This window comes from Metopolophium dirhodum, chromosome 2 (assembly GCF_019925205.1).
Source record: "Metopolophium dirhodum isolate CAU chromosome 2, ASM1992520v1, whole genome shotgun sequence".
Classification (NCBI taxonomy): domain Eukaryota; kingdom Metazoa; phylum Arthropoda; class Insecta; order Hemiptera; family Aphididae; genus Metopolophium; species Metopolophium dirhodum.
Window position 1 is genome coordinate 35,489,677 of NC_083561.1, and position 14,730 is coordinate 35,504,406.

The following is a 14,730-nucleotide window of genomic DNA, read 5'->3' on the forward strand; positions in this document are numbered from 1 at the left end:
TCACGTATGTAGTGGAAACCCACCTTTAAATATAGTAGATAACCATTGACCATTAGGTATTAAATATTAACTGTGGTCCGTGGACCTTAGTGCTAACTGCACTACTTGCTATTTCCTACTTCCTACACATTATATTAATATATTATTAGTATTATGTATTATGGTAGCTACTTCCACTTGATGGACGTGCACGTTTTGGCAATTGCTAAGACAATTATAAGCATTCGACATAATAATTAATAATCAGTGCTTGACTGGCTGGGTAATCCAAGGGTTTATTTTCAGGGAGTTTTGGAATGCATTTTGTCGACTTCCGAAAAAAAAAAATCGAAGACTGTTAGGTACCTACATTGTGTACTTGTAATCATTCTGGTACTGGACCAAATGGACACATAAAGTCATAAACTGACTAATAATTGATAAATATTCGAAAGTTAAAAACACCTAGGTGGTTATGTACCATTGATTTTATAGTAAATAATAATATAATATACTGTATTTTAAAACCAATGAACATTGTACATGCATACGTAATATCATTGATTATAAATACTAGTATTTAATATTTATAATCAATGGTGATATACCAATATGCCTCTACATACTTACTGTAGTCTGTAAGTACCTAAGCATCCTATTTGTGCAGTATTTTACAATATTGTCCCTTATTTGAGTAAAGGGTGTCCCGACAAAAGGTCAAAATTCAAAAATAACAATTTTGTTCCATGTTTTGAATAAACCATCCAGTAATCAGTATAGTGTAAACCTTATTTTAAAATGATTTCAAAAATTATATTTTCTTATCGTTTAGCATTTTAAAATTAAAATTATGATAAATAATTAATGATAATATCTAAATCACAAATTATTTTAGATTCTGTGTGGAGTGATGAATGTATTGATTTTACAATGTGTTTTTTTTTTGTGTGTCTGTCGTCACCTTTTGACTTTTGGGGCACTAAAATTACTTCCATTTTCTTCAACAGCATCTTTTCTGATAGGAAAGTGAATCTAGATGGTACTTTGGGGGATCAAAAGTAAAAAATTCCCAATAAATTTTAAAAGCGTCAGAAAAAACAAACAAAAAACTAAGATTTTTTCACAAAACCAGCTTTCGAAAAAATTGATTTTGCTTTTTAGTGTAACTCAATTCGATGCACCACAAAACTCTTTCTGAGCACAAGAAAATTTCGAGTTTTATTAGTTTTTTTAAATTTATTACTGTTGATAAAATACTTGAAAATGTAATACAACAGTCCTCATAAATTGTTGTTAGTGGAAATTAAATAAAAAGTTGAACGTACATCCATTTTACGAGCATTAGAAGTTAAAATGTTCACAATATTCATCAAAATCACGTAAATTGATAAATTATTTCGAGTAAGAAATCCATAAAATTGTATCTACCTATATGTATATCTGAGATTTAAAATTTTTATACAAGAGTCCCCTTAGGTTTTTCTACATATAACAAAAAAAAAAGTTTACCGGAATGTTAAATTAGTTTTTTTTTTGAAGTTAAACATAGAATATTCACCTATGAATTAATAAATTCTCATTCGACGATTTTCTTATTTGGTCGTTATTCTAAAACTATTAATGTATTAACCGTAAGTACTTGAAAATTTCATAAAATGTTTATTTTGTCATTTTCCATATCTATTTAAATTTTAAATTTTGTCAACATGGATCAAAATCTCGAGAATTTTCAAATTTATTTCAGTTAAAAAATTATGAATTGTTCAATTTTATAGCTAAAGAATAACGAATGAAAATTTAAAACGAAATTCTCATAAATAGTTCATGCTTTCACCAACAAATCTAAAAAATATATAGGTCAACACTAAACATTAAACACAGTTGATTTTTAAGTTAAAATTTGAATGAAATACATATTATCAAAACCAAGAATCAGAGATTTTAAACTAAAATCTCATATGTTTATAAATTGTAGTTTTAAATTTTAAAATTGATAAATAATTGTATTATCTTAAATAGATTAATATGTGCGTTGCTTGTGTATATTTAGGTCATTAACATAATAGTCATAATATACAAGTTTTACGGGATTTTTTTCGTTTTTTATGTCATAAATGCATTTCTTTAGGGCATTTATATGGACTTACTAATGATTAATAATGGTTGTATAATGTATAGCTATATAATATCTTAATGGTTTTTATATTACTATACTCATGTCTCATAATAATATCACAATAATGAGTATTTCAGTTTGTGTATTAAAATATATTATATTATTATGCATAAGAGCATACTATAGCCTAAGATACTATTGTTCTATGCTATAGCCATAGCATATCTGCCGGCTGTTATCAGTTATCACTTATCACCCATTGTGATTTACGACAGTCGTTAGTCCAAGACAACCTTTTTAAAAAAATTTTTATATCTTAGGTATTGTACTTACGTCTTGAGAATTGCTATGAAATGGCGACAGATAATGACAGCAAGCCCCCCCCCCCTTCGTGGTGGTGGCCACATCCACGTGTACCATATTTTCCGGGACATTATCGGTTTATCATATTTTGATTCAGTGTTCCGAAGAAATCTCGGGATGCTTGATTGGTCTTGCGCAGTTGCGCGGATCTTCTAGCCTAAGGGTCAATCTTACAGAACTCGGTAAAATATATATATTAAAAACGAATAAAGACAAAACGGCCGAAAAAGCGGCTTAATTCGATCGGAAATTGAATTAAAACTTGCCTCAAAAGAATTAACACTCGTTTATCATAGGTGCAAATTCTAATTATGATAGTACTAATTGATTTCATGAAATGTTCGAAAATTTAAATTTGTAAACTGTTTAACGAAAAAAAAATTTCAGTAACTTAAACAAAACTAGAGATGCAACTATGTAATAACCAGGGTTGAGATTTTATAGCACTAAAATTGCATAAATATTCGCCTAATTTTGTTTTTACATGTCCTATAAACACACCAGGTTGACTTCCTGGATTATACACATTTATTTATTTATTTATTTATTAATTAATTCACGGAATAAAAAATTCCTTATTTAGTACAGTACATAACAATAATTCAGTAAAATAAGATAGCTAACATATACAAGGGGTGATGGCCTAAAAAATACAGCAGAATTACAAGCACAGTAAATATAAACTAAAATAATTAGGACACAAGTAAAATTACATACAACAAATGTACAAAAATAACAGAATATTAAGGTAAATTGAGAAAGGAGGGGTCCTCGTTAGCCAACCGCATCATGCGGTCAATTGGTTTGTTTTTACCGTAATTGGTACAGTGGAGAGGTACAGAAAAAGGAACTCGAGACCTTGTGGCCCGATGAGGAACTTTAAAGTTTACTTGGACGAGCAGTGAAGGGGCGTTTAAGGAACCATCGATTAATTTTTTTAAAAAGGCCAGATTAGCTTTAACGCGCCTATCTGCTAAAGATGTAAGGCCAAGTGCGCGCAATACTGGAGTATAGTCATGAGGAGGATGGACAATTTTTAGCATGTAAGCTGCAGACGACAGAAAGCGCCTTTGTACTCGCTCTAAGTGGCAAGAATCAGTTACCACAAACGGGTCCCAGAGCACAGACGCATACTCTAGCATGCTTCGGACTAAAGAGCAGTAGACAGTCTTGAGAGATCCAGACAGCTTGAACTCATTCATGGTGCGCATTACGAAGCCAAGCGATTTGAGGGCTCGGCAGCAGATGGAGTCAATGTGAGGGTGGAAGTTCAGATCAGCAGTGAAAAGAACGCCTAAGTCGCTATTGCTTGCAACTCTATCAATCACTGAACCATTGATAGTGTAAGAATAATCGAATACCAACCGGCGCCTGGTGAAGGACATAGCTTTGCATTTATTAGTATTAAATTGGAGGCCAAGAGTGCTAAACCATAAGCTAATGGAATCTAACCCGTTCTGAAGGGCGAGACAGTCAGCTTCAGATTCGATTTTTCGGAAAAGTTTCAGGTCGTCAGCGAACATAAGGAATCTACACTTAGGAACAGCCTTCGTAATTCCATTTATAAATAACGAAAAAAGCAGGGGAGACAAGTGACCACCTTGGGGAACACCAGATGGAACAGGGACGACAGCAGATTTTGATCCAAGCACTTTGACCCACTGGACACGATCGGACAGGTATGATTTAAACCAGGACAAAATAGGTTCGCAAAAACCGGACTTATATAGGATCTCAATGAGGATAGCGTGGTCGACACGGTCAAATGCTTTCACAAAATCAGTGTAAACCATGTCTACCTGGGAGCGATTTTCAAATGCCTCAAGGACAAAATTATTAAACACAATTAGGTTCGAAGTGGAAGAACGTCCGGGTCGGAAACCATATTGTTCGTCGACTAGTACAGAGTCAACCGAGGGCTGAATGGATTGCAGTACTAAGTGTTCGAAAAGCTTGGCAATATGACTTAGAATCGAGATGGGTCGATAATTCGTGACGTTAGATTTGTCGCCAGATTTGAACACAGGGGTGACTGAGCTGATTTTAAGCATTGATGGAAAAATTCCATCATCCATTGAACGCCTGAAGAGTAACCATAAAGGAAAACAGAGGACAGATCTGATGTTATACAAAAAGGTCCCAGATAGACCATCAGGGCCAACGGAGTGTACATTTTTTAGAGCAGCTAACCCGTTCTCGACATCATCGACATTACACCCAAACTTATAAATTTAAATATATTTTGTATCAAAACACTATGTTTTTGACACATCATATAATAATATTAATCATAGTAGTGTTCGTATTTTACTATACAAGTAATAACTAATATTTACAATATAAATTAGCTGAATTGCTGCATTAGTCATAGGGTTATGTATAACGAGTGTATCATTAATAAAGATTTGATTTTAGTGGCTTGTATCATATTATATTGTCATAAAATAGATATGAAAAGAAGGATTGTGTTACAATAATTAACTAAATTTAGAAATAAATAAACTATTTATATCATAGAAATATTATTTTTTTGTAAAATTAACAAGACCCCAAACAAACTTTAAAAAAATTATCTATACATTATTGCAATTAAATTAATTATTGTACATTATTCAAGAATACAAATTACTTTGTTTTTGTAGTAGCGTTAATATTATAATACATTATACATATTATTATATATTTTAAAACTTATACCAAAATTTGTTTTATATTTTTTTAGTAAAATATTTAAATATCCTTAACTACAGCGAAGAAAAAAAAAAATCGCACATATTAATAAGATTTAAACGCTTGTCATTAATCAAGCGTAAATAGTATCACAGGTTTTTGTTGACTAACAACTTCAGTCAGTCTTTTACAAAACGATTGTTTTTAGCACTCAAATTGAGAACTAAAAACCAGATGCTAAACTTTCTCGATCCCAAATACTTAAGTGGAAAAATAATAATGATTGGAATACTTAAAGGAACCAATTTGTTGCAATTAATAGGACCGAGACAAGATTTTATATTTTTTGAACACAATAGAAATTACTTGAAAAAATATTTATATGAAAGTAAATATGCAAACATTTAAGTAAATTTATATAAACAGTAGACACTGTTATAAAAATAGCAATTATTTATTTTGATCTATAGGTAAATTAAAAATAAATAAGAAATTTAACTAGTCCAACTTAATATACATAAAGTTCAGATTTGTTTATAAAGTAATATTGCCATTATAAATAAGACCACAGAGGTTTATATTAATACTGGACGGGCTTGTAATGAATCGATGGTTTTTAAGTTATTACTACAAAACAATGTGTTTGTCAAACATTATTTTTAAGTCTAATAACACTCAAAAAATTGGTGATAGTCTTTTGTTATTTTAAAGTACACTGCCATGCTTTTTTCCAATTCCTTTTTCGCTAATGTTTTGATTGGCTTGATCATTTTCATATTCAACAAAATCATCAAAAACGCTTGGCCAAGCCTCAGTGTCGTCATAATTAGAAAGATCCCCATTGGATACAGTCTCAGCAAAGTTTAAAAACATGTTCCATGTATCTTTAGGAATACCTCTTATATTATCTTGGCTTTCCAAAAAATTCAGCCAACGTTCTAATATTTCTGGTTCACGGATATTAAAAATCAATTTCCATAATACGATGGCGGTGTCAACTGGAAGAATACGCTGTCCCACAGCATTGTCCAACCCAAATTTAAATGTAAACCTATAAATTAAATATTTATTTAAAATCAATTATTATTAAAACAGTGTAACAACTATTTACCTGTATAAACTTTTAAATTCCTCAGTGTTATAATTGAGATCATTTGCTACATCCGACAATTTATTTTTCATTAATGACACAGAATCTACTTGAAGTGCATGACAGCCATTAAGAAATTCTGCACGAGTAAATCGGCACATTTGATGAGCGTCACATTTCCATGCTAATATAAGGATACGGAATTCTTCAGGTGACATCTGTAAATCACTACACAGTCTTTCAATTCCGTCAATTGATATCAAGTCTTCAACAGCATCTTTGTACATGTCGAATAACTTTTGAACCCTGGTTTGGAAACTTTTTGTGGAAAAGTTATTCAACCTTGTATTGGTCTTGTTTAAAGTAGATGTCAAACGAGTACAGGTAAACGAGGAACGCAAGCTACCACAGTTATCACTACCCACTGATCCTAGAACAGGAGCATTATGAGCTCCATTGCTCGTCGCCATCACTGGGGGATTTAAATCATTTGAATCCAGACCTGCAACACATATAAAAAAATCATGAACGTGGAGAAAATACAACACGACAAAGATTAAAACACTTTTAGCTTATGAATCTCCGAAAAAAACATCACCTAAACAGTTCTTACCAGTTACTAGTATATCATTTTGTATACTTTTATTATTTAATAATATTATATTAAGAATTTTAAGTTACAAGTTTGATAGTTTAATTAAAGCAATGCTTATTGTTTTCTCATCACAAATGAGTTATTTAATAATAAATTCACCTTCAACTCGTTTGTCTGGTACATTGTCTAAATTTTCGTTGTCACTGGAATCTGCCACCGGCCTACTGATACTCTTAGAGCGCAAACATGAAAAACAGTTTCCCATTGATCAACAGCACCACAATTAATTGGCCTTGTAGAATGCATGTGTTGTTTCAAGGCAATAATTGAAATCTGAAATACGATCAATAAATTATTATTTTAACAAATAGTAACACAACGAGGAACACCAAGAAGCAATATAAAGGTTTGAAAATTGAGATGGATTGAAATTAAAGCAGAAAATCTGTAGATAAGGTTAGTTTTTTTTTTTTACCTTTTAAGGATTCCTGTGACTGCAAAATGTGTATGTACCTTAGCAATTTATTGTTGCTATGAAAGTGTTACAAAGTGGTAGTGCACAGTTTTTTGAAAAGAAACACACATTTTAAAATAAGTAGAATAAGTTATATCGTTTCAAAAACAATTTTTTCTAAGAAAATACTTGATAAATTTAACGTTAATAATTATATTTACACATAAAAATGTACACAATTTAATTATTTTTTCTAAATAATAAATAACAAATAACAATTATTAATGTTTTGTTACATGAAAATTATTGCACTATGTAGTATGTAATGAGTGAAGTTGGTCTTGGTCACAGACCATAATACTCATTGGTGATCAAAAAAATTGTATGTTTCGTACGACTAGGGTGTCTGGTTCTGTTATCATCGCTATCAATCCACAAATTAATCATAGCAGGGAAAATTGTTCACCATCCGTGACGTCATTATGCCGTTTATTCGTGATCACGGACTTATAGGATATAATGGACTGGAAACGAAATGGTCGGCGGAGGTCGGGGGACGGCCACGAAAAGGTGTCACTTAGCTGATAAGAACACTGTTCTTGAGGTTTTCAGCGCTACCGGTGGTTTTATTTGGCTACACAATTTGTATCTTAGTCCGTGTTAGATGCAGAGGGCGCTGTGAACTCCAGGAACACATTGCGACCCCCCGCTCTTTGCCTCTTGTACATACATTCGTGGCCGTGATAAGCTGCTCGTTTCCAGTCCATTATATCTAAGTCCGTGTCGGTGATATATACCATCTCTGCTCAGAATCGTATTTCGACGATAATGACGATAACCATGATTACCGAATAACACTGGTCATAAGCTAAACGTTACGAACTTCATGTCAATAAATAAATATTTATTTTATCTTGAAGCTGATAATATCACAGAATAATTTTTGTTATTGTTTAATGTTTTCACTGATAAGTGATAACATTATTACACACACGGCAATTTATACGACACCAACGTGCTTTTGTTTTTATATTTGTAATTTTTTATTTTAATTAAATTTTATTTAATATTTATATTCATGTATAATGGCACGAAAATTTAAAAGTAAAAAACAAAAAAAAGTAAAAGACGTATTTGAACAAATCTCCAAACGTAACGAAGAGTAAGTTAGAACTAAAAATGTATTTAGAATTTTTTATTTAATCTACAAACTTAATATTATGGTTATTTCTTTAAATTCTCTATGAAATAATGTGATATGCCAAATGCCCAAACAGTAAATATTCTGAATACATTCCGGTGAATTTATATTAAGGATGTTAAACGAATCTATCACTAATAATATTGGTACCTACTGACTTCTACTATAACACTATAAGTTATAACTTTATTTACTAATGAGTAGGTAATTACAATGTATGAATTATTAATGCATTGTGAACATATTTTATGAATATTATTTACCTATAGGCTATAGTTGCCTTATATTCCCTTATGTTTCAAGTACAATGTATCACTACTTACTAGAGCTTTCAGATATTGAGCAAGGGCATATTGAATCATTAGCTGACATTTTCTTAAAATGTTTCTTGTTATACACATTGTATATTATATAATAGGTAATTACTAATTATTATCAATGATATAAACATTATTTTTCAATAATTTATAATCTAATTTATACACACTTAGGTATTTCTTTAAAATATGTTTTATAGTAATAAAATTAATAATCAAATATACCTAAGCTGATACAGTGACACTTATAAATCTGATCAAAATATGTGAGTTACTTAAATGAAAATTATATCACTACTGCTAGAGCTCAATTTTTGATTACATACTACTTATAAAAAATTTACATTTATTATGCTTTGGCCTTTGGTATAAACTAACTATTTTTAATTGAATACAGGTTAAAAGGAAAAACAAACGAGCCTCCCAAAGATCCTAAACGTCAAGATGTGCCACGGAGCTTACGTGAATTTATGCAACTAAAAAAATTAGCTAAACGTAGTCTGAAAAATATAAATCAACCATACATTGATATAGGAAATAGATTTACAAAAAAAAATCAAAAATGTGCATTTAAATTAGAAGAAAAACCTGAACAAGTGCATGTTATTCGGGAAAGTGGAGTTGTTGCTACTGAAGCTGTAGCTGTTCTGACCACTAAAGAAAAATTAGTACAAGCTAAACGAAAAAGACAATTGAAAACTAAACTAAAAAGAGATAAAAAAAAAGAGAAAAAAAAGCAAAAACTTGATGAAGATACACAAGATAAAGTAGAACATGCAACTGAATATGTAAAAGACAATTTTGAATTTGGTGAAACTGTACATTGTCCTCCAAATTTGACTGTAAAACCAAGAAAAGCAGTTATTAATCATTTTGAAAATAGAGTAAGAAAAAAAATCATAATCTGTTATTTTTGTTTTATTATATCACTTACTTACTGAATATTGATTATTTTTGTTTTTAGCCTGGTCGTAAAGATGACTTGTTCTTAAAGTCCATGTTAGCAGATACTGGAAATTCTGCAAAAACAAAGAAAATAAGTGATGTCATTCTAAAAAAACCTAGTAAAAGTGCGATTCAACGTAAAGCGTTTACGGGCAAACGAAAAGCATTGTCTATATCTGATCGGAGGATAATAGAAAAAGAAAGAGATTCTGCCGTGTTAGCATACAGACAGTTAAAAAAAAATGTAACTAATAAAACTGAATAAAATTTGTAATATTTATGTTAAATACATTTTTTTTTATTATTATTAATTTTAGATAGTTTATTACCTGGATAATATTATTTGATGAATTTAAGTTTAATTTCATTTTTGAATCACATTCATTTTTATTCTGTTTTTATAAACAGACTTCCTAAATATATTATAAACTCTATGAATATCCTCCTTAAAACATTTCCTTATGTTTCAAAATAGTAAAGGTTCATGTTTGTGTTATTTTAATTGGTGAAAGCTTATTTTCAAATTAATTTTTGATTTATTGGATTAAAATTATTTATTCATGATATATATGCATATATATTTTGCATTTTATAAACTTATACATTTTAAAAATTTTTTTTATAAACACAATTAATAAAATAATATAGCTAGGTGCCTACTAAATTACGATACTGTTTGTTGTGTAGAACAACACTAGGTTATAGACAACACTTAGTATAGTCAGTATAGAACATATTATAATGGTAGAAAAATATGTGTTTATATATTATTATATTGATGGATGTTTGCATGTTATTCAATAAAAATATGATGTCATTAACTTAATTAATAGCTATCCAACTATTGTAGAATGTTGATATTATAGAACAATTGGTTGGAATGTAAGCTTCTACAAAAAAATTAACAACATGACTGGCACATGCTGGTAATTTAAATTATAGTGGAAAATGCAGTCTTAATATAAGCTTGTACCATAAATCTCAATAAACTAGCTGTTCTAGTGTTCTACACTAATTAATTATAAATAGTAAGCAGAAAGCAATAATATTATGTTGATGTTTAAATTAATTAATTATATTCAAAAAATGAAAGCTTATTATTAGTCATACGGTAAAAACATGTATAATTAAATAAGACATTTGTATCATCATCTGTTCGATTGTTTATGTTGCTGAAATGTTATATTATACAGACCTATTTAAACTAAAGAGCTGTTTACATATTAGATATGTATACTTGTTCCTTACTACCTGCATCATTTATAAGATTTTTGACTCGCTATTTTATTAACTAATGTCTTACTGTGGGAAATAAGCAGCTGTGAAAAAAAAATATATTGACGAGTGAGAAAAAAAATGAATCATAAACCTACCTACTCAACTGCCAAATTCAAATTTATAAAATTGACGTGTGTACATAACAATGATCAACGACCCAAATACCCAATTATTATTAAAATTTCCGTTTCTAAATAGTTTTAATACCTAGGTATTAAAATTCATAAAAATGATAAGGGCCGCAAAATTCAAAAATATATTTATCGACGTGACGTATTCTTTCATTGTCCCAATTTAAATGCTATTATAGTCGATTTGTTTAATGACTAAATGGATTTTATAACTATAACTATCATCATTGATTAATGATTATAAATACTAGTATTTGTAATCAATGCTATCATAATTTCATCTATACTTGTACAACCATTATATCATTTTATTTATACAAACTAACAAGGCAGTCCAATTTGAGTTTTATGACGTAGTTGATTACAATCATATAATTTATAATACTCTATAATTGACGTTTATTTTTATATTTTGAAATTGTAATTAATTATATTTATTGTTTTTAATTTTAAGTTATGATTTTGTTATGGGCAATGATGAATGATATTTTGTTAACTGACGTAGTGACGTATTATTTGTATAAATAATAAATATAAAATATATAATATTATAGTATCAGGCCGGCAGGCGCCAGGGCCATGGCTATTCAGGGCATGGGCGATGGGCCAGTGGGCGACGATTATATTTAATAATATAATGCTAGCTATAATGATTATTACTAATAAATTATGGTACTAAGTAAAAACTAAAAACATTATATATGTGTTCTCTCGTTGGTTTTTTACGTTTTTTAATTTTCAAGTGAATTATGAGAATTTAAAAATATTAATGTTTTACACACTCATAACTCACTTAAAAATTAAAATATCGTAAAAAACTAACGAGAGAACACAGATAATGTTGTTACTTAAAAGTTTGCTAATAGGTCAATTCACTCTAATTTCAAAATTGACAGCATCCTATTGAAACTAGCGAACGAAAATTTGCCATATTGTACGTGTGTATAAGACAGAGACAACACATGGGGGCGTGACGTCCTCTTAATTTTTGTCTTTCACCGTCGTTCAGCGTCCAGTAGGTACCTATTGATAATGTCTCTAAACAAAATAAATATCAATTATACTAAATACTAATAAAAAAAAATTGATAATATAATTTTACAATATGTAAATCTTTTTGTGAAGTGACGGCCATAGACACCCATATAGTTGGGTTTTTATTTACCACGTATTATTGTATTAGGTAGTAGGTACCTAATATACTTTTGCAATTTCTCAATATTTCTCAAGCTCATAATAAAAATTGTTCTATAATACCTGCATTTTGCATACAAATACGTGTCTATGACGATAAAATCGTAAACATAGATAAACAAATAAGAGTCATTCATGGTGTACACAGTTGCGTAGACATGATTTCTGAACGGGGGGGGGGGGATCAAAAAATAAAACGATATAACTAAATGGGAGGGGAAAATTGGAAAACCCCCCCACCCTCTCAGAACTTTTTACTAAGGTACCTAATAAAAAGCCAATGGGGGAGGGGGATCTGACAAACATGTCCCCCCCCTTGTAAACGCCACTGGGTGTACAAATTAATAATAACGCAAAGTGTAACGATCGAGTTGTAGGGTAAACGAAAAAAAGCATAACACTTAAACACAAAATATATTAGCTAATTGTTCATATGACTTCAAGGAGTAGGTATTGTGCTTTTACCCATTTTCATGAACTTTTAAATATTCAATATTGTTGAGGTATTTAAACACAGATATGCCCGGTAGCCCATAGATAAGTATATATTGAATAAATATTTGACTACTTTATCCCTACAGTAAGTAGGTACAAAGTATACAAAGTACAGTCTGACTATGACTTGAATACAAGGCCGTATCCAGAAATTTTTTTCGGGGGTCCAAAACATGTATATTGTAAATTTATTGAATTTAGGTTTTGATATTTGATTAAAAATAAGACTTATTGAAGTAATTTCCGAGGGGGGGGGTCCAGACCCCCTAGCCCCCTCAGATATGGCCTTGCTTGAATACTATAACAGTAGTAACTTTTTAATAACTATTTAAAGTTTAAACAGATTTGTTCAACCATGGTGTAAAGGGATGGGTGCTATATGAAACTCCTATAAACAATAAAAGTATTGTTCAGGTATAGGTACCTAAGATTTCATATACCTATATGCGCCAAGCCGCTCCATAGCTTAACTACGAAATAACGTGGCTTATAATAAATTACATTAACATACCTACCTAAGTATATTCTTTTCAATTTTGGCCACAACATTGGGCATTGCGTAGCAATGAAACGATAAACACTGTACAGCACAGATCATAATTAAACCAATATACAAGTGGAATAAAATTTCGTTGAGTAGGTACCTATTTTGCGGACGGCCAAATGCAACATTTTCAAAATCGATTATATATGACAGTGAAAACTTACAACTTACAAACATCATACTTATGCACTATTTGTGAGGACGTCCGGTCGTATAGTTTGTTTTGTACCGCCCGAGCGAAGTTTTGCTAGGACTTCCATTTTCGTGTACATAATATATTATAATATGTACAGGACACTCAATAAAGATATGACCAAACGTTATACTATTAGAATAAAGATATATTATGATAATTATTTAAGAACAACGCCACTTAAAGATTTAAATTACAAATACTTGGTCGATGTTTGCTCTTAACTAGTTTACTGGATGCCCTGTACCAACATAATTTTTATAGGTTTAACAGAGATTTTTTTAGGTATTTTTGGTTTTTTTCTAGTGTATTGTAAATTTTAATCCCGGGCCTTATTATTATGTAATTTACAAAAATAATAATTATTGACAATATTAATAGTTTCATTTATTCTGTGTTTACAGGAGTGTTAGAAGTGTTTCAGGTATACGTTTTAGGCGGTTAAAAATGGTATCAAAAGTCGTAAGTTTACATCAGTTTTATCTTTTAACTGTGATAATAGTTTAGCATTGTCCATTAATTTTAAATCTTTAAATATTTTAAAGCCAAGTGCTCATGAGAATTTAATTACAGTTATTAATAAAAAGGCCCTGGGGAGGGACGTATCCTCATATCAACCGCCCCTCCCCATAATTACAACACTAGGTATCAGGCGCAACGTTTAGGGGAGGGGGCGTAGGGGACATGGCCCCCTCTAGAGATAATAAGCTACCAGTTATAAATACATATAATAATTTCTTGTTGGTCTTGTAAGTTGTGGTTAAGTAAATTGGTAATATAATTAAAATTATGAAAATAATTTATATTTATATAAGTATTATAATATGCATGTATACATTTTTTGAATCATTTAGGGACCACATTTATTACTAGTACTTCATCTTTTTCCGTTTACGATCAAACGTAAAGGGTAAGTACGTTGGAAGGCAACTCGTATAGTCGTGCATAGTATCGGGAGGAAATTCGTACAAAAATAATTGACTTTTTTACTTTGGGAGACAACTAGTATGCGCCCAATTTTGAGCACAACTTAAAAATTATAATTTTCTTGGAGATGTGACCTTCCGTCCAACAAATTATTTTTATCAAAAAACCCTCAGTTATAAAATTCTGACTAATGTGGGGTCGTTTACGAGAAAATATTTACAGACACACGCACACTACA

General features: G+C 30.4%; 2 protein-coding genes across 2 annotated transcripts; one reads left to right on the forward strand and one right to left on the reverse strand.

The window, feature by feature from the left end:
• Nucleotides 1–4,877: 4,877 nt before the first annotated feature.
• On the reverse strand, nt 4,878–7,764 carry LOC132939306 (DCN1-like protein 3). Its single transcript, XM_061006397.1, has 4 exons — nt 7,289–7,764; nt 6,973–7,146; nt 6,240–6,720; nt 4,878–6,179 (listed from the first exon to the last, which is right to left on the reverse strand). The coding sequence occupies exons 2-4, from the start codon at nt 7,076–7,078 to the stop codon at nt 5,834–5,836; spliced, it is 933 nt and encodes a 310-aa protein (XP_060862380.1). The 5' UTR covers nt 7,079–7,146; nt 7,289–7,764; the 3' UTR covers nt 4,878–5,833.
• A 470-nt stretch (nt 7,765–8,234) lies between these two features.
• On the forward strand, nt 8,235–10,041 carry LOC132939307 (uncharacterized). The gene is made up of 3 exons (XM_061006398.1): nt 8,235–8,429; nt 9,183–9,669; nt 9,750–10,041. The coding sequence occupies exons 1-3, from the start codon at nt 8,353–8,355 to the stop codon at nt 9,993–9,995; spliced, it is 810 nt and encodes a 269-aa protein (XP_060862381.1). The 5' UTR covers nt 8,235–8,352; the 3' UTR covers nt 9,996–10,041.
• Nucleotides 10,042–14,730: the final 4,689 nt, after the last annotated feature.

Excerpts from the sequence above, each read along its gene's own strand:
- LOC132939306 (XM_061006397.1), bottom strand. The coding sequence starts at position 7,078 with ATGGGAAACTGTTTTTCATGTTTGCGCTCTAAGAGTATCAGTAGGCCG. Across the intron at positions 6,721-6,972 it reads ACCAGACAAACGAGTTGAAG|GTCTGGATTCAAATGATTTA; the intron begins GTGAATTTATTA and ends TATGTGTTGCAG. Across the intron at positions 6,180-6,239 it reads GAATTTAAAAGTTTATACAG|GTTTACATTTAAATTTGGGT; the intron begins GTAAATAGTTGT and ends TTTAATTTATAG.
- LOC132939307 (XM_061006398.1), top strand. The coding sequence starts at position 8,353 with ATGGCACGAAAATTTAAAAGTAAAAAACAAAAAAAAGTAAAAGACGTA. Across the intron at positions 8,430-9,182 it reads ATCTCCAAACGTAACGAAGA|GTTAAAAGGAAAAACAAACG; the intron begins GTAAGTTAGAAC and ends AATTGAATACAG. Across the intron at positions 9,670-9,749 it reads TTAATCATTTTGAAAATAGA|CCTGGTCGTAAAGATGACTT; the intron begins GTAAGAAAAAAA and ends TTTTGTTTTTAG.